The sequence below is a fragment of the Taudactylus pleione genome, unplaced genomic scaffold (genome assembly GCF_031769625.1).
Source record: "Taudactylus pleione unplaced genomic scaffold, aTauple2 ptg000925l, whole genome shotgun sequence".
NCBI lineage: Eukaryota > Metazoa > Chordata > Amphibia > Anura > Myobatrachidae > Taudactylus > Taudactylus pleione.
Genome location: NW_028285326.1, coordinates 204637 through 225343, shown reverse-complemented (window position 1 = coordinate 225343; position 20707 = coordinate 204637). Strand labels below are relative to the sequence as shown.

Here is a 20707-nt window from a genome sequence, read left to right as displayed (position 1 = left end):
TTGGGTGGTTAGTTCCTGGCACCAGGTGACGAGCACTAGCAGAGTGGGAGTTGGATAGAATAGAGGATGCTGTGTGGTTTGGGTGGTTAGTTCCTGGCACCAGGTGACGAGCACTAGCAGAGTGGGGAGATGGATAGAATAGAGGATGCTGTGTAGTTTGGGTGGTTAGTTCCTGGCACCAGGTGACGAGCACTAGCAGAGGGGGAGTTAGATAGAATAGAGGATGCTGTGTGGTTTGGGTGGTTAGTTCCTTGCACCAGGTGATGAGCACTAGCAGAGTGAGAGTTAGATAGAATAGAGGTTGCTGTGTGGTTTGGGTGGTTAGTTCCTGGCACCAGGTGACGAGCACTAGCAGAGTGGGAGTTAGATAGAATAGAGGATGCTGTGTGGTTTGGGTGGTTAGTTCCTGGCACCAGGTGATGAGCACTAGCAGAGTGAGAGTTAGATAGAATAGAGGTTGCTGTGTGGTTTGGGTGGTTAGTTCCTGGCACCAGGTGACGAGCACTAGCAGAGTGGGAGTTAGATAGAATAGAGGATGCTGTGTGGTTTGGGTGGTTAGTTCCTGGAACCAGGTGACGAGCACTAGCAGAGTGGGAGTTAGATAGAATAGAGGTCGCTGTGTGGTTTGGGTGGTTAGTTCCTGGCACCAGGTGACGAGCACTAGTAGAGTGGCAGTTGGATAGAATAGAGGTTTGTGTGACCCCTGTATTCCACTCTAAAGCCGGCCCCTGGGAGAGTCGCCAAACTACATAGTCCCTGGGTCTCTCTCCATGACAGACAGACATCTGAGGAGGCCACTGGCAAAGAGAAGGTAAGCTTTATACATGTAGAAGACCTTGTTGCCTCTATGTACTGCTTCCCGGCATGCCGCTTTTAAGCAGAGCGGCCGGGTATTATGTTACTCGCACGACTGCGCTGTAGGGCCGGCGTGTCTCACACCTCCTTGGGCTTCCACAGCACTCGCTGCTTTCAGGACCACGACGGTTCCCTTGCAGGACCGCCGGAATGGATTACAGAGCAGCAACATGCTGCTAGTTTTGTGGGAGAGAGAGGCTTGAACGGTTCCAGGACGCGGCGCCGAAGCGGGGGCGCACCATTAGTGATGTCGTCATTCCAGGCTGCGGTAACACTGTAGCCTCCGGAGTACACTGGAGGCTAGGAGGATAACATCAGGTGTCCTGAGTAAAGCAGGACGCCGACGGCCATGCTTCCACCAGGTATTTCAGTTGCAGCAGCTCACAAGGCTTCAGAGGAACGCACAAAACAGCTGATGACAGCGGCTGGAGTTTCACAGCAGATACAGGGGGACGGCTGTGTACTGATAGATAAGCAGTTAGGTGGGATTATTACTTGGGATATTAACCTGGTGATCTTTGTTTGAGCCTATAGTATTGTGGACTAATATATATATATATATATATATATATATATATATATATATATATATATATATATATATATAATGTGTATGTATGTATGTATGTATGTATATTAGTATATGTACATACACCTTTTACTGCTCTGTTTCTCCAGAATTTAGGCAGTAGCATGCAGGGGTATACTAAGAATTTGTTTGCCTTTGGTTTTTTGCAGAGAATATGAACTTCTAGGAGTCCAGGGTTTTTGCATTTAACTGATGGGTGAATTAGTCTTAATTATTCCCTTCTTTGGGTTTTTCTATTCAATTAGTGCTACACTTTTTCCAGAGGAATTTAGGTAGCTATCTGTATTGGTTAGACTTGTCTTTCTCGTATGGATAAGCCAGACAAAGGTTCCTTTTATACTTGTACAAAATGTGAGAAAAAATTGCCAAAAGGTAAGGACCCAGGTTTGCTCGGTACTGGTTGTTCACAGGGGGATTCATTACCTGGAGGTTTGGCTGAAGAGCCGGTGATGCCTGATTGGGCCAGATCTATGGTTGAGGCCATAGGTGAGTTAAGTCACTCTCAGGCAAATTATATAAACCCCTGTGCTGAAGCTCCTCCTTTTTCTGATCCCGTGTTAGATTGCAGGTGGGCCCAGGATATGGGACGATGTCTCGCTCAGATGGCAATATCCCTAAATAAAATGGGAACGACCGCAGGGGCCACAGCCACTAAAAGACGTTCAGGTCTTTCCTCTGTGGATTTTCCTGGATAAGAGGCTTCAGCTACCTCTTCAATTGGATTGTGACTGGGAAGACACCTCAAACTGGGAGGGTGACTCCCATTCTGATTCAGAAGTTTCTATGTTGATAGTTGCGGTCAGGGAGACTTTGCGTCTACAGCCGTGGTTCTCAGACTCTGTCCTCAGGACCCCAAACGGTTCACGTTTTCCTGGTCTCCTGGCAGGTGCACAGGTGTATTCATTACTCACTGACACATTTTAAAAGATCCACAGGTGGTTATAATTATTTCACTTTTAAATCTGTGAAAAGACCTGGAAACCATGCACTGTGTGGGATCCCGAGGATCTACAGGAAACAGCTATTCCAGTAACTAAACTTTCTTTAAACTTTAAGAAGAAACATGTATCTGTTTTTTACATTTTGAGGGAATATTAAATGAAGCCTGGTTAAAACCGGATTCCAAATTTCAAATTCCGAAAAAATTTGTGTCTTTCCTTTTTCGGAAGAGGATACCATGCTTTGGGAAATTCCACCCATGATGGATGCTCCTGTTGCTAGATTGTGTTGTGGGAATAACTGTATTCCTGACCTGTCTCTAACTCCTAAAGATCCTATGGATAGGAAGAATGAGGCTGTACTTAAGTCTATATTCGCTTTGTCAGGAGTCTCGCTGTGACCAATTCTGGCCAGCGCCTGGGTGATAAAGGTTATCAATCCCTGGATGAACCAGATGATTACTGGATCTCTGTCTGTGGATTTGTCTGAAGCTAGCTCTTAGCTGATCAGATTTTGAAAGCTCTAACCTATATAGGTGATGCTTTAATAGGAGACTGTACCTGAATCGTATCTATTTCGGCTTTGGCCATTTCCGCCAGGCATCCGCTATGACTTAAAACATGGAAGGCAGACATAGAATCCAAGCATGCTTTAAAAGCATTACCTTTTGAAGGAGGTTCTTTGTTTGGTCCAGAATGAACTGAAATTATTTCTCTGGTCATAGGAGGAAAAAGTCCTTACCTTCCTGTATCAACACCAAAAACAAAATCCCCTAGGTTTTGTTCCTTTCGGACTCAAAGCAGCCCTTCCGGGTGTGCCTAGGAGTCCACGAAGAGGGACCTTCAGGGGACGTGCTGTCCCCGGCACCAGTCACCCTGCTGTTAAGCCAGGTCAATCCACATGACCACAGTCACGGTACTGAGACCGTCCTCTGGTGGGAGGCCGCTTACTCAAATCCTGGGAAACTTGGATTCAATCCAATCTGGATTTTTGGGTAAGTCAAGTAGTAACCAGGGGTTACATTTTAGATTTGGAGGGTCCAGCTCCAAAAAGATTTTTTTCCACTCCTCTCCCTGTGGATGGTTGCAGAAATGCAGCTCTTATACAGGCAATTTCTGCGCTTTCCATTTCCGGAGTAATTGTTCTGTTTCTGGTACTGCAGCAAGGCCTGAGTTCTACTCTAATCTTTTCTTGATGGACAAACCAGACTGGTCGTTTTGTCCCATTCGCAACCTCAGGGGGTTAAATGCTTATCTCCATTTAGAAAAAAAGGTCAGTCATTTGTTCCATGGAGGAAGAGGAATTTCTGGCCTCCATAGAGATCAAGGATGCCTACCTCCATATTCCTATATAGAGGGGTCATCAACATCATCTGCGGTTTGCAGAAGGGCATCAGCATTTTCAGTTCCAGGCTCTGCCATTCGGTTTGGCCACCGCTCCCAGAGTCTTTACAAAGGTTATGGCACAAATGATCTCCCTACTCAGGAGTGGGGGAATAAATGTGTTGGTTTATCTGGGCGATTTATTGCTAAAGGCACCCTCAATAGCCCTATTGCAACGGTATACGTTTAGAAAGCCGGCGGACTGAATGCTGACCGCCGGCTTCCAGACAATTCAATCCCAACCAGCGAGGAATGACAGGCGTCTAAATCCGCTGGGGGTGGGAGGGTTAGGTTTGGGGCTCCCTGGGGGGGACTTACAGTTAGGCACTCCAATCCCCCCCCCCCCCCCCCTGGAGGTTAGGGTTAGGCTAGGGGGAGGGAGGGTTAGGTATAAAAATAGGTTAGTTTATACTTACCTAGGGATGATCGGGATTTCCTCCTCTGTTGGCCAGCCGCTGTCAGGATTTGAACTGTCGGCCAGGGGTCCATGCGGTAATTCATACCGATTCCATTGCAACAACATCTTCAGATTACCTTAGACATGCTTCAGAGATTCGGCTGGATCATCAATTTCCCCAAATCTAATTTATTCCATCTCAGAGGATGTTTTTTTTGAGTTTTATCTTCGACACCCGGTGTCAGTGTTTCAGGATCTTCAATCCAGAATAAGGACCATTTTACAGATCTCACAGATCTTGCATATCTCAGTCCTCAGGGCTATGCAGCTCCTGGGAAAAATGGTGGCTTCATTCAAAACCGTTCCTTTTGCCAGATTTCATGTCCGTCCACTGCAAAACCAACTGCTTCATCAATGGGTGAAGCCAGACCCGCAATTAAACAGGCAGATATTTAGATTATTTCTACAGACCCAAAAGTCACTTCAGTTTTGGCTACAGGATGCAAATCTGAACGGGTTGTCAATTGTCGGTGTTAAACTGGACCATTGTCACCTCTGATGCCAGTCTAACAGGCTAGAGGGCGGTGGTTCTAGACAGGCACCTAAGGGTTTTTGGTCTGTCCAAGAAACCTCTCTTTCCAGCAATATTCTGGAATTAAGGGCAATTTGATATACATTGGTTCAAACTCAATGCCATCTAAGGAGCCTACCAATGCGAATCCAATCAGACAATTCCACGGCAGTTGCTTATATAAACAAGCAGGGTGGCACACGCAGCTGGCAAGCAATCAAGGTGGTTTCTCACATCTTTCATTGGGTTCCAGCTATTTTGGAAATTTACATTCCAGGGGTGGACAACTGGGAGGCTGAGTTCTTAAGTCACCACAGTGTGCACCCAGTGGAATGGGAGTTACACCAGGGGGTGTTTGCGGAAAAAGTTGCCAGATGGGGATCTCCAGACATAGATCTAATGGCTTCTCGTCTCAACAAGAAACTTCCAAGGTACGGATCTCTGTCCCGGGATCCTCTGGCATCTCTGGTGGATGCCATGACAGCACCTTGGATACATTTTCCTCCTCTGGTAATGTTACCAAAGGTACTTCAGCGGATTCAATCAGTGGCACAGCCATTCATTCTGGTGGCTTCAGACTGGCCACTGACCATGCCGTCATTGGCATGCAATTCTTCGGAGTGTGTTGGCAGTTCCATATGGTCTGCCCCTGCGTCCAGATCTGTTACTTCAGGGTCCATGCCATCACCCCGATTTGCCTCACTTGGCTTTGACGGCATGGTTCTTGAATCCAATATCTTGAGGGCCAAAGAGTTTATAGAATCTGTGGTGAAAACCATGATACAGGCTCACAAACCAGTCACTTCCCAGATTTATCATCGGATATGGAAGATAGATATTTGTTGGGGTGAACGACACAAGTTCAAATCTGAAAGGTTCTGAGTGTCTCGTCTCTAGTCTTTTCTGCAAGAGGGGTTGGTTAAGGGTCTTGGATTGTCCTCTCTTAAGGGACAAATTTCTGCCCTATTGATCCTGTTTCAGAGAAAATTGGCCTCCATTCCTGAAGTTCAAACTTTCTTGCAGGGTGTTCCTCGCATACAGTCTCCTTATGTCTCGCTGGTTCCTCCTTGGACTTGAATTTCACACTTCAGAAGGCACCGTTTGAGCCTTTGCAAACTGAATTGTGATATCTTACTTTTGAAGGTTGTTTTCCTTCTGGCCGTTGCTTAGGCCAGAAGGGTATATGAATTAGCGTCTCTTTCTTGTAAATCTCCACTTCTCATCTTTCATGAGGAAGGTGGTATCTGCTTTCCACATTAACCAGGATATTGTCCTGTTAATAAGTGATATTGTCCTTCCAGCTTTTCAACAGGATTCAGTGACTAATGAAAATTCTTCCTTAGCACTGTTGGATGTGGTACATGCGTTACGCATTTACTTGGACCGTACTGCGTCTTTGAGACGTACGGATTCCCTGTTGGTGTTGATTGATGCACCAAAAAGAGGCTGGCCTGCCTCGAAAGGATCCATCATACTCCAGACCTCACTATGCATAACCCAGAAGTAATGGCATCCCCCAGATGGACTCTAAGGAAGGGATTTTACGGTGAGTAAAACTACAATTTTTGTATGCCCCTGGTGCCGGGAACGTTCATTCATATAGTACACGACAGAAGAAATTCACAAATTATAATTAATTCAGTCCTTTCAAAATGATCCCAGGCTTGGAAGAGAAGTGATGTATATAAATGATGTGATGTTCAAACACCAGAAAACACGGAAAAAGGTCGTTCAGGCAAGTTGGTTATATCTGTTTGATTTAATCAACTTGTCTGAACAACAGCTTTCGTCTGTTTTCCGGTGTTTGGGAGCAATTGGCTGACTGTTGCTTGCTCCCATACATCTTAGGATATTCATTCTAACCAACCAGCTAGTTGGATGATTGGTGGAAAGTTGGTCTGGTGTATGGCCAGCTGAACCGCGATCTGTTGGTTGGTCCGGAATGAAAGATGTTCACTGGTTAACATGTTTCCAGCTTATTTAGCACTTTGTCAAGGCAACTCTGTTTTTGGCTTTGTATACACAACATATCATAAAATCCAAAAATATAGAGAACAATTCCTGTGAAATTAATAAAATAAAAACTAATTTATGGTAATATTCTGTAGAGGGAATTCAATTCCTCATATCGACTCAGTGTGCCTTTACGGAATGGCACATCACGTCCTGTCGGGAAAGCTTGCATTGCCGGCACTACTGTAAGTACCGATATGTGCGCAGACGTGGCACTTCATGCGCGATCGAATCCCCCAAATGTGAGTATCATTCCTCCAGACTCAGTCGCGCACAGATACGCAAGTGTTGCAGATCAAATTAATCAGTGCAGTCTCGTGTCGCATCAGAATGAGACTAAGGGGTAAATTTACTAAGAATCGAGTTTTTTTTTTTTTTTTTTTTTTCAATTCTATTTGCATCGCCGAAACTCGGGTGATTTGATGCTTCTGAAACTCACAAATTTTATTAAGAAGTGAGTTTAGCTGAGAGCGAGTTGGCCACTGGTGAAGCAGGTCGAGATTGCTCTCCAAGTAGCAAGTTTAGAATGAGATTGCTCACCTGAGATTGCAGGGTCTTCTCTCTCCCAAACAAGCAGCCTTCACATATTAGTATATAGTGAGATATATCAGTGAGATATGTGAAGGCTGCTTGTGTGGTCTATCTGTTAAAAAAAAAAAAAAAAAAAGGGTTATTTTTATTTTTTTAAATGAAGTAGGGTCCCACCCCCCAAACGCACAAACAGCCCCGGGCTGTTCAGCCAGTCCTGGTTCCTAAATATAAGGGGAAAATATAAAGTGTCCCCCCATATTTTAGGAACCAGCACCTGGCTAAAAATAGGGGGAAAAACGTAGGATTCCCCCTATATTTAAAACCAGCACCAGGCTCAAATCCGGCTGAAGTGTAATGCCACAGCCAGGGGACCCTATCACTGGGTCACCCCAGCCAAAGCATTCACACCCCAAGCCAGGGGTGCCCCTCACGACACCCCAGGCTTAGTCCTTTGCAGTCCCCTATCAGCACCCAGTGAGTGTCCCATTTCCTCCTGTGATCACACCAGCAGCTATATGCTGGACTTTCTGAATATATTGTGTCTTGGCTTTAACCATTCCTTGCTCCACGTTCCCATACATGAACCTTTCTAGACAATGTGCTTGTTCTTTCTTTCTGACACAAATTCTGTTAATGGTTTGATTCTTCTGTCAATGAAAGAGGATGATTGCTCAGTTGCCTGGAATATGGATGATTAGTTGTGACTTAGGGGCTGACTCAGCAAGGAACGCAGATGAGAATTCGCACGCACTGGATGATTTTTTGGCACTGTGCATGCATCGCACTGCACATACACAAACTAGCCATTGCGAGCGGGTAAGGGTACGCAGGCTACACACAGTGTACGCAGACCCTTCCGATATTGATTGACAGGAAGTGCCGTTTGTCGGTGGTAACTGGTTGGTTAGGCCAATGCAGGCGTGCCGGAGCATTGGGACACCGTTATAGGGGCGTGCATAATTAAGGCAGTGCAGCGTCATATGCAGCCAGACGACTCGATGCACGCAAGAAGTGGCCACAATCCTACACAAGATCAGGTAAACCTCTATTGTGCATATGCTTCTCAATGTTTCCGCTGTCTTGTGGACTATTAAGGCTTTGAGTAATGGGAAGTGGGCGGCATTGTGTAGTGCTGGGCGTCTGCATTTTCTGCCGCGGTTGCCGTGCGTATGCATGGATTAGCATATATTTGCAGCGTGCGCACACTTGCGTTCCTTGCTGAATCAGGCCTTTTAGTTTCAGGAGGAAAAAGTAAAGTGGTTCTGTGTGTAGCCTAAATGTGTTGAAGGCTGTATAGTATATGTATGCTAATTAATAATCTAACTCCGTGATTGGTTTGTCCCTTTTATGTGTAAAACAAATATATAGTCTGTGTAAGACGCACAATTGTTGTGTATAGTCATTTGTTAATCCGCAGCATATATATCAGATTCTCAGTGACCGGCTGTAGATTGTCATGTTCTTTTATTTGGGCATGTGCAGCCGCAGGATTGATGTGTGCGCTTACTGCCGCCGGTTTGCCGTGTTAGTGTCTCTCTCTCTCCTGGCTGGGATTTAACAAGGAGGGAGCCTGGTGTTCCCCTTCCCCCCACCTAGATGGATTTAACAGTTGTGTGTTCCCAGGTGAGAAGAGAGATTCTCCAGACTACAGTCAATCACACATCCCCCATAGCACAGCTCAGCCAGAGCCTTAACCCTGTGTGTAGTAAGTACCATTGCCCCGGACACAGGTAGAGGATAGGCTGGTGCTTCACATGTTTATTTGAATTATTTATTTCTATTGATCAGAAGTTTTCTACAGTGTTGTACATCCCATCCCCCACACTTACCAGTACAAGACCCTCCTCCTCCATATTATACCCCTCATTACCTTATTAACTAGCCTGTGTTGGCATGGAATGCACCCTTAGCCAGTCATACCCCTCCCCATGGTCTCCTGGTAACACTCGGAATGCACCATGTAAGCCATGTGTAGGCAGCTGTTGTAAAACTACAAAGCCCAGGATTTGGCTGTTTGGCATACTGGAACTTGTAGTTCTATAGCAGATAAAAAGTTGCAGCTTTAAGGACTGGCTCCCAGTTGACACCTTATTTGTATTTCTTCTCTGTAGACGAGGGCCCAGGAAATGGCAATGTATGTCTGCTCTTACACTTTACGGCGTAATGCTTAGCCTCTGTCTATTTGGATTGCTGGGAGATACAGTTCCACGAGAGCTTGCCTATCACTCTATAAGTGTTTATATTGTAGGGGTTTTATGAACCACATATTCCATACGGATGAAGTTTGCATCCCGGCGTACGTTATGCCGACAGTCTTATTACCGGCGCCGAAATCCCGACAGGTCAGGATCCCGAAGGTAAATATCGGGGAGTTAGGGGGAGGTTAGGATTAGGCACTAGGGTTAGGCATCGGGGAGGGTTAGTATTAGGGTGCGGGAGGTTAGGATTAGGCACTAGGGTTAGGCACCGGGGAGGGTTAGTATTAGGGTGCGGGGTGGGGGAGGTTAGGATTAGGCACTAGGGTTAGGCACCGGGGAGGGTTAGTATTAGGGTGCGGGGTGGGGGGAGGTTAGGGTTAGGCACTAGGGGGCAGGTTAGCTTTAGGCTCCGGGGAGGGGGTCTTAGGTTTATGGAGCGGGGAGGTTAGGTTTAGGCACTAGGAAGGGGGGGTTAGGGTAGGGTTTAGAAAAGATCTTACCTTGCGTCCTATGGGTGTCGGTATTCAGGCTGTCGGTATTCTGAACAGTGGCATCACGATAGCCGGGATATCATACCCACCCATTCCATAGTAGCGTTGCATTTGAAAAGCCAGTGGGTGTAAATTTAGTGGCTTAGTGTCTGATCCATACTTGTTACATACTTTGCCGCCTTTCATAGAGATTATATGAACATTTGTACTTTTGTGTTTGTCCTCAAACCTCTCGAACAATAACCCACCCAAGGGGAGACAGCCCCCAATCAGTGCCTTGGCTGCAATACTCACACCATAAGCGATGCCAGGTATTACACTGCTTTCTGCCTGGTTGCAAGACTATTCCATTCCATCAAGGGCTCGTCAGTCCCACGCAGATTCTTCCGAGTCCTGGCGAGGTGGGGATGTGCCCTCTGTTTGATGTCTATTTATGAGAGCTCAGGCTGTCTGGTCTGGGCCAAGTCTGTTTTCCAAAGAATGCCTTTTAAAAGAGACAGCTGGTGACGTGAGTGAGGGCATAAGGCATGGCCTTTATAACGGTCTCTTAGGGACTGTACATGTAATGTGCTCTCTCCATATCTGTGCAGGCTCTCACTAGGGACTGCACATGGTCTCTGAGACGGTAATCTGTTATTGTACCTCTTTCATTCTATGTGGACTGTCTCTTAAAGAATAAAAGTTGATTGCAATATATAAATGTACACATCTTGACTGTGTAGACTGTCTCTCAGACATGACAGAGTGTAGTGTTTATATGTAACAGTCATATTGTCTCTTGGCTGTCTCTTCAGGTGCCTGCACGCATGGCGATTTTTTTTACACAATTTGCCCAATTCCGACGAATCGTGACGACAAATTGTGTAAAATATGCCCAAATCGTGACTTTCTACTCACGATCACGATGCCAATGCGCGTCCCCGCTCGCCGTACATCGCATCTTCAGATCGTGCTTTAGGGCAGATTTGCCAATCTGGGACACAATGCACTGGATGCACGATAGATCTCAAGTCAGATTGGACATTTTTTACTCCAAATCGTGCACACGACTGCTGGGGAGGGGTCAGGGGAAATCGTGTGTAGGATGCCGGGGTGCTGCCTGGGGAGGGGTCAGGGGAAATCGTGCCTCAGGTCGCATCGTGAGTACATCGCTATGTGTGTAGGATGCTGGGGAGCTGCGGTCGCATCGTGAGTACATCGCTATGTGTGTAGGATGCCGGGGAGCTGCGGTCGCATCGTGAGTACATCGCTATGTGTGTAGGATGCCGGGGAGCTGCGGTCACATCGTGAGTACATCGCTATGTGTGTAGGATGCCGGGGAGCTGCGGTCGCATCGTGAGTACATCGCTATGTGTGTAGGATGCCGGGGAGCTGCGGTCGCATCGTGAGTACATCGCTATGAGTGTAGGATGCCGGGGAGCTGCGGTCGCATCGTGAGTACATCGCTATGTGTGTAGGATGCCGGGGAGCTGCGGTCGCATCGTGAGTACATCGCTATGTGTGTAGGATGCCGGGGAGCTGCGGTCGCATCGTGAGTACATCGCTATGTGTGTAGGCACCTTTACAGTCTGCGCTTTTGCATTCTCTCAATGTTTTTGGGGACTGTCTCTCAGGCTGCAGAATGATTATGATCTAGAACTGCCTGTCACCATTATATATGGAATGCATCCTCTGTATGGGCTGTCTCAGAGACCACTAGCTTTGTGCAGTAGAGAACACTCTGTAAGACTTCAGAACTGTCCTGTTACTCGCTGTCTCTCAGACTGCAGCATAGACCCTCTGTGTCTTCTATGGCAGCCACCTACTATTTTTATTTCTATAATTTGTGCTCCTGTGATGAGGAATTGGATTCAGTTCCACACTTCTAATCCTATTAGGAAGGGCTCACACTGTTCCTCTGGATGTGACAGGGGAGGGTCTGCACACACACACAGCAGTGACAAGGGAGGGTCTGCACACACGCACGCATGCGCGCACACGCAGCAGTGACAGGGGAGGGTCTACACACGCAGCAGTGACAGGGGATGGTCTACACACACAGCAGTGACAGGGGAGGATCTACACACACATGTGACGGGAGTGGTCTACACACACACACACACACACACAGCAGTGACAGGGGAGGGTCTGCACACATACACACACAGCAGTGACAGGGGAGGATCTACACACGCACACATGTGACGGGAGTGGTCTGCACACGCACACATGTGACGGGAGTGGTCTGCACACACACATGCGCACACATACACACACACATAGCAGTGACAGGGGCGGGTCTACACACACAAGTTACAAGGAAGGGTCTAGACACAGACACACACACGTACACTTGTTACAGGGGAGGGTCTACACACACACGCGCACACAAAGCAGTGACGGGAGGGTCTACACAGAGAGCAGTGACGGGAGGGTCTACACAGAGAGCAGTGACGGGAGGGTCTACACAGAGAGCAGTGACGGGAGGGTCTACACAGAGAGCAGTGACGGGAGGGTCTGTGTGCGAGGGTCTGTGTGCACACAGCAGTGACAAGGGAGGGTCTACACAAGCGCACACCGCAGTGACGGGAGCTCTCGCTTCATTACCAGATGTTAGAAAGTTTATTCAAGGAGTTCTGCGACTTCAGCCTCCTTTCATCCCACCTGTAGCACCGTGGGATCTGTCTACAAGCTCACCCATTTTAACCTTTGGACTCTGTACACTTTTTCTCCTCGCTATCTCTTCTGCACGCAGTCTCTGATGTAGCAGCGCTCTCTTGTTGTTCCCCATTTTTTCGTTTTTCACCAGGATAGAGCTGTTGTTCGTACAAGGGAGTGTTACCTTCCGAAGGTAGTGTCCCGTTTTCATGTAAATGAAGAAATTGTAGTTCCAGCTTTTCAGGCTCCAGATCTTTCTGTAGGTGAAGCCTCCCTGGATGTAGTTAGTGCTCTATATCTATGTGGAGCATACACACTCTGTTAGAAAATTAGATGCTCTTTATGTATTATATGGTTTTCGCAAATGAGGATGGCCAGCTAACAAGCAGACCCTGGCTCGATGGTTACGTATGACTATCTCTCAGGTGTACACACAGGCTGATCTTCCTGTCCCAAGCACGGTGACTGCACATTCTACTCTGTCTGTAGGGCCATCATGGGCATTTAGTCGTGGTGCCTCTGCTGAACAATTATGCAAGGCAGCCACGTGGTTTTCTGCCCACACTTTTCTTAGGTTCTACGCGTTTGATACTTTTGCCTCTCAGGATGCTACCTTTGGGCGACGAGTTTTCCTTTCTGCTCAGTAGCGTCCCCCACCCTTAGGGGAACTACTTTAGAACATCCCCATGGTATCCCTGGGATCCCTATGGACCCTGAAGAAGGAAATAAGAGTTATGGTAGATTTACCATTGATGGCTCTTTTTCTTTGAGGTCCATAGGGTCCACAGGACACCCACCCTAACACCCTGGCTGCATTGGGGTTTTTTTTTTTCTTTTGGTCACTGATTCCCTATGATCTTGTGTGCAAGTGCTTCTGGTGTACGATTGCTTTTCCTTCTCCTCTTTCCTTCTCCTGTCTTGAGGCCTGTTTAGAAAACTGAAGGCCTGTGGGTGGGGTATATATGGAGGAGGACCCAAGGCATCTTGGGAGCTGAAAGCTTAACTTTTTGGTTCCTGGATCAGTGGCTGATGGTTGGGAGTGCTTTCCCATAATTAGACCGCTGGGGCAAGTGTCAGTCCCATAAGCAGACAAAGAAAAGGAGAAGACGGGCAGGGTGTACCTGAAGCAGCAGATAGATGAGCAGAACCGACTTCTCAACACATCAGGCAGAAGCAGAAGCCTGCACTCCATGCATCAGGAATGAGGGGAGAGGGGTACTTCCAGACCCAGAGCCACAACCAAATAATGGAGACTCCAAAGAGCAGTAACTTCACCGATGGTTGATTACCCCAGCAACCGACATGGCCCAGCACACAGGAGAGCATACACAGGTGCCACCAGCATGCTTACTGCCAGCAGCCCAAGATGGCACATGAGCCAGGAGAGAAGTGTGGTACACAGGCTGCACCACCCTCAAACACCGAGCCACAGGACCGGACCAAAGGCTACTTCGGAGTGAGGGAGGTAAGGCCCAGCAGTTATGAGATGTCAGGGCGTGAACGTAGGGATAGGCTGAACATAATGAAGAGGTTTAGATTTGCATAAAATACAGAAACTATGAATATAATACAAAGGTGAGTAACTATTTTGGGTCATCCATCCCAAGGGTAATGCATCCTACCCATGAAGGATCCAGGTGATGCAGTAATTTTAGCCCCCTACATAGGGCCAAGTCTGAGGACAAGCCTACAGCCTAACGAGGTTGGTTCTCTCCCCGGGTCTCCCAGGGTGGGAGGCCGACTTCTTCAATTTGCCCAGTTTTGGTGTCTGATTACATCAGACATCTGGGTAAGAGAAGTGGTTTCCCATGGATATGCCCTATCCTTCCTAAGGCAATCCCCCCCCCCCCCTCCCCATCAGTTATTTTATCACAGGACCTCAATCAGTACCAAGCAAGGCCCTGCTGCTCCAAAAAGCCATTCAGTCCTTACTGAATTCAGCAGTAATAATTCCGGTCCCCTCCTCACAAAGAGGCAAGGGCTTATTATTCTACCCTTTTCCTGGTTCAGAAGCCCATCCTCATCAGACAATCCTAAACCTCAAATCTCTGAACAAGTTTATTAGGGTGCCCGGGTTTTGTATGGAATCCCTCCGCTCTATTATCCTAGCGCTTTCTCATCAACAATATCTCCGGTCTGCTATCCTGCAGTAGCATTACCAATTTCAGGCTCTACTGTTTGGCCTCTCAATGGCCCCTTGGATCCTTACCAAAATCATGGCAGTTATGGCGGCCTACCTCCGTCGTCAAGGGATCAGACAACTCCCCTACTTAAACAACTTCTTGCTGTTGGCCAGCTCCCCAGAGATTCTTCACCGCCATCTGCAGGTAACAATTGCCTTCCTACAAACGCATGGTTGGCTGATCATCTGGAAAAAGTATTCCCTGACACCTTCTCAAAGAATGGTACAATTTGGAGCCCTCCTGGACTCTCAGTTTCAAAGAATCTTCCTAACAGACAAATTCTCATTAATACAACACCGAGTGTGCAGACTGCTCCGCAGTCGCCGAGTCTCAATTCATGCTGCTATGTGGACATTGGTATCAATGGTGTCCACCTTCAACATGGTGGAGTTCGCTCAGTTTTCACTCCAGGCCCCAACAACACCTGATCCTCTCCAGGTGGAACGGGCTACCCCATCTAAGTCTGTCCCAGACTATGGGCATCCCCCCGGAGGTTTGCCTGTCCCTAGCCTGGTGGCTACAGACATTCCATTTAGACAAGGGTCGCCCCTTTTTATCCTGGACTGGGCTCTCCCCACCACGGACGCAAGCCTCCGAGGGTGGGGCGCAGTGACCGGCCAGCACTCTTTCCAGGGCTGCTGGACCCCAGTCGAGGCAGTGTTGCCAATCAATGTCTTGGAACTTTGAGCCATCTACAGAGCTCTCACTCTGGCTCAGTACAAGTATAGTCCAACAACGCCACGGCAGTGGCCTACCTCAATCACCAAGGAGGCACTCGAAGTCGGGCAGCAATGGCAGAAGTGTCCCACGTTCTCACATGGACCGAACGCAATCTCCCAGGTATTCATCCCGGGATTTCTCAATAGGGAAGCAGATTTCCTCAGCCAGCATGACGTGCATGCAGGAGAGTGGTCTCCTCTACATCCAAGTCTTTCAGCTCCTGGTGGACAAAAGGGGTCTTCCAGAAGTGGATCTCATGGCCTCAAGACACAGCCACAAACTTCCAATTTATAGAGCCAGAGCAAAGGACCCTGAAGCGGCCTTCATAGACGCCTTGTTGGTGAAATGGAACTTCCATTTGGCATATCTCTTCCCTCCGATATCCCTGCTTCCTCGAGTGCTTAGGAAATTCAGACAGGAGGGAGGCACAGTCCAATTGATAGCTCCGGATTGGCCCAGACACACATGGTGTCTGCCGGATGTGGATCTCATGGCCTCAAGACACAGCAACAAACTTCCAGTATATGGAACCAGGACAAGGGACCCTGATGCAGCCTTGTGGATGCATTGTCAGTAAAATGGACCTTCCATTTGGCATATCTCTTTCCCCCAATATCCCTGCTTCCTCGAGTTCTTCGACAGTTCAAGCAGGAAGGGGGCACAGTCTGTTGATGGCTCCGAGTTGGCCCAGACGCCGTTGGTACTCTGATCTTCAAAGTCTCTCCATGGAGAGTAGACCTGTTGTCTCAGGGTCCATGTCCACATCCGGACCTACCCCGTCTGTCCTTAATGCTTGGCTCTTGAGACATCCCTCCTAACGGCTAAGGGATTTTCCAGCTCTGTGGTCCAGACCATGCTCGTAGCCCGTAAAATTAACTCAGCCAGGATTTATCACAGAATATGGCATACATATTTTCAGTGATGTGCTCTGAGAAAGTATGACCCTCGAGTTTTTAAGGTGTCTACAATTCTTGCCTTTCTTCAGGCTGGATTGGATCTAGGCCTCTGCCTAGCATCTCTGAAAGTGCAGATCTCTGCTTTGTCCATCTGGTTCCAGCACAGACTTGCTCCTATGCTGGATGTTCACACCTTCCTGTTGTATACAGCCTCCCTTTGTCCCTCCTGCGGCTACATGAGATTTGGCAGTGGTGCTCCAAGCACTTCAGGAACCTCCATTCGAACCCCTGGAACCAGTGGATGTCAAATGGCTCACTGTGAAGACTGTTTCTTCTGGCTATCGCATTTTATCGTAGGGTATCGGATTTAGATGCCCTTTCATCGGGACAGGGCTGTTCTTAGAACAGGCCCGGACTTCCTTCCCAAGGTGGTTTCTCGTTTCCACCTAAATGAGGAAATTGAGGTTCCGGCCTTTCAATTACCAGACCTCTCAGCAGGTGAGGCCTTTTTTGGATGTGGTTTGTGCTCTCAAGATCTACATGGACCGTACTGCTTCCATCAAGAAATGGGAGTCCCTATTTGTCCTATATGGATTCCACAAGAAGGGATGGAGAGCTAACTAACAGACTCTGGCCAGATGGATTTGAATGACTATCTCACAGGCTTACACGCAGTCTGGCCTTCCTGTTCCGGCTACAGTATCTGCTCATTCTACTCGCTCTGTGGGTCCCTCGTGGGCAGCCCAGCGTGGCGCCTCAGCTGAACAGCTATGCAAGGTTGCCACCTGGTCTTCTTTCCACACCTTTTTTAGGTTTCATGCCTTTGATACATTTGCCTCTCAGTATGCTTCCTTCGGACGAAGGGTTCTATCAGCTCAGGAGCTTCCCTGCCCTTGAACAACTGCTTTGTGGAGCCCTATGGACCCTGATGAAGACTTTCTTTGAAGTCCATAGGGTCCACAGGGGACCCGCCCAGACTCACCTGGCTTCTATGGGTTTCTTCTCCTAGTCACTTGTTTCCTTCTCTGTATGAGAGTGTGATTTTTCAGTGTACCAGTCTTCCTGGTCTCCTATCCTGCTCCTGCCTTGGGCTTGTTAACAAAACTGAGTTGCCCTCAGGCTGTGAGCAGGTTATATGGGAAAGGACCAGAGCATCCTGGGATTGAAAAGCTTTTCTGTTGGTGTCTGGTCCTCCAGGTCCCACCTACACCCCATTGTCTCCCTGTGGACCCTATGGACTTTGAAGAAAGAGAGTTAACAAAGGTAAGTTTTACCATAACTCTCCTTTTCACATATCAGTAGGCACAGGCTCCCTGATAGTGGTGGCAGCGAGTTAACCACCCACTGCGCAGTAGGTGGAGTCAGTCAGACAGTTACTAATATAGAAGTAAGGTTACTGAGATTACTCGGATGAGTAACCATCCTCTATTCTGATCAGCGTCAGAATATCTGTGATCGCCTGGCAGGGGAGGTCATCTGGTCACACAGACTATTTCCCAAACCCTTGACCGACCACGACTGCCGCTTGCTGCAAAATAAACCCCAATGTGCATACACCCCTGGGATGGATTCCAAATCTAGGTTTCTCATTCTCGTATCTAACCTTGGATTTTTTATTATTAATCTAAGTGAAATCTGAAGCCGGTGTTGAACGAATATCTTTTCATATGCACCAAACTGTCAGTATAATTCATAGTAAGATTAAGTGTATCCCACTTCAGAGGTCAAAACTCTTAATCGCTGGGCTGCCTCTCCTGCTAATTATACTGTGTCCTCATCACTTGTATGAAATGGAAAGGCTGTTAATATGATAGTAAATCTTGTGCTCTGTCCTTTTTATGTTCCGGCACTTTGCCCACCCTCCTCCGTCTCCCCCTCTCACTGTCAGAAATCTGCACTCCCCCTTTCTTCTCCCCCCTCCTCTGTCAGCACTCCTGCCCTCTCCCCCTTATGATGGTGATTAAAGCAGTTGTGTAGACTGCCCGTGACCTTTCACAGTCCTTTTTTAATATATGACTCCCTCCATCTATTCCTCCAGGGAGCAGGAAGATATTTCAGCCAGGACAGACTCAGGGGTCATACGCTCTGATCCTATTAGAATATATACTGTGGTTTGTGCTAATGAAATAGTTTCTATACAGCAGAACAAGCACCTTCCGGTCACTTGCAGCCCAGTGAGTACAATGAGGTATAGAGAACGGGTTTCTGCATACCCAGGGGTTGGAGGTCTGCTTTGCCAGAAAGACAATGAAACTCACTGTTCCGGGACCCTCTTGCCTATACTAGCCCCCACTTGCTTAGTGCTTTGCCCTTTTTCTTTTGTCCTTTATGAACTGTGCTGGAGTTTAGTTCAATTCTCCGGTCAATGCATATGTATGAGCTGTATGTGTACATGTGTTATCTTTTAAGTAAATACCCTTAATATTGTTGCTGAGAAGAGATTATTCACCGGAATCTGTAAAGTGCCTGTAGAGAAGTTAGAGCTGGAATATGAAATATAATCATTATAAAATAATAAAGTTTTGGAATTCAATATCTGCTCAGTGGAGGCTTAATATAAGATAATTATAAGTGCCCCCTGTCCGTATCACCCTGATGTGGGGAGCAGAAAAGAAACTCATTGTGGGGGAGATTGCCAGACACTCTCTCTTTTTGTAGTTGGGTAGATTTTAATTCCCCTCTATTGAGCTCCATCAGTTGTGGAGGAAAGTGACAGAGTTTATCGGACACAACAGAAGTGAACCTTTACTTGTGGAGCTGACACAACTTTGCCCTGTTAGTAACTTACACCTTAAAGTTAGTAAGTTCTGCCCAGCGTCCCTGGGTCGAAGTTCTGCCCAGCGTACACACGTGTGTTATAAGCAGGTGTGACTAATGTTCCATTCTCCGTACAGTTGTGTTATGTACGCAAATGTTACTTGTGTTCTATTCTCCTCACAGGTGTGTTATACACAGGTGTGACTTGTGTTTTGTTTTCTGCACAGGTGTTGCCGTGACAGTGAGTGTGAACGAGCTATTGAACCTCACCGCTTTACGAGTGATCTGAGTCAATGTGTCCGTCTGGAAGTGACTCCCAGTAATGCCTCAGTCAGTGTTCCTGAGCTGCTGGTAAGGTTGTCATGTCAGGGAAGTTATGGCTGGAGAACTGGGTTCTGCAAATATTTGGTTCATAATACACAAATGGTCAAATGCAGAGTTTCCTAAATGCCCCCATTACAGTCCAGGTTTTAAGGATATCCATGCTTCAGTCTAGATGGTTAAATCAAATTGACTGAGGTACTAATTAAGTCACCTGTGTTCAAGCTTTAATATCCTTAAAACCTGGACTGTAATTGTGGAGTTTGGGAAACTACTCTAATCTTTGGAGATTTGTATTTTTTGTTCTGCTTAAATGGTCAGTCACAAAATAATTGATACATTTTATATTTTTTGAGAACATTTTAAACCTAGTTATGAAACTTTCTACTTTTCTGTAGTAATTTTGTCTCTTCTAAAGCTGAATCTGTCTGTGCAAAATGTTCCTGACCTGTCAGCGGGTGTCATCTGTATGTTTGGTGACGTGGCAGAGAGCGAGGCCATATTGGGGAATAGAACAGTTCAGTGCTTGTCCCCCTCACTACGCGACATCTCTGGGATTACTGGGGGACTCGGTGAGTTTATGGTCTGCTATAACCCTGCACTGCGTATTACTATCACTTCTCATACAGTACCAGTATACTGCACATAGCATTACTATCACTTCTCATACAGTACCAGTATACTGCACATAGCATTACTATCACTTCTCATACAGTACCAGCATACTGCACATAGCATTACTATCACTTCTCATACAGTACCAGTATACTGCACATAGCATTACTATCACTTCTCATACAGTACCAGTATACTGCACATAGCATTACTATCACTTCTCATACAGTACCAGCATACTGCACATAGCATTACTATCACTTCTCATACAGTACCAGTATACTGCACATAGCATTACTATCACTTCTCATACAGTACCAGTATACTGCACATAGCATTACTATCACTTCTCATACAGTACCAGCATACTGCACATAGCATTACTATCACTTCTCATACAGTACCAGCATACTGCACATAGCATTACTATCACTTCTCATACAGTACCAGTATACTGCACATAGCATTACTATCACTTCTCATACAGTACCAGCATACTGCACATAGCATTACTATCACTTCTCATACAGTACCAGTATACTGCACATAGCATTACTATCACTTCTCATACAGTACCAGTATACTGCACATAGCATTACTATCACTTCTCAT

General features: G+C 47.0%; 1 protein-coding gene across 1 annotated transcript in view; it reads left to right on the top strand.

The window, feature by feature from the left end:
• PLXNA3 (plexin A3) overlaps positions 1–20707 on the top strand; it is a 216168-nt gene that overhangs the window by 77865 nt on the left and 117596 nt on the right. The window contains exons 6-7 of the mRNA XM_088459658.1: positions 19387–19510; positions 19899–20052. Coding sequence (XP_088315784.1) covers positions 19387–19510; positions 19899–20052 — 278 coding nt within the window. The remainder of the gene's footprint in view (positions 1–19386; positions 19511–19898; positions 20053–20707) is intronic.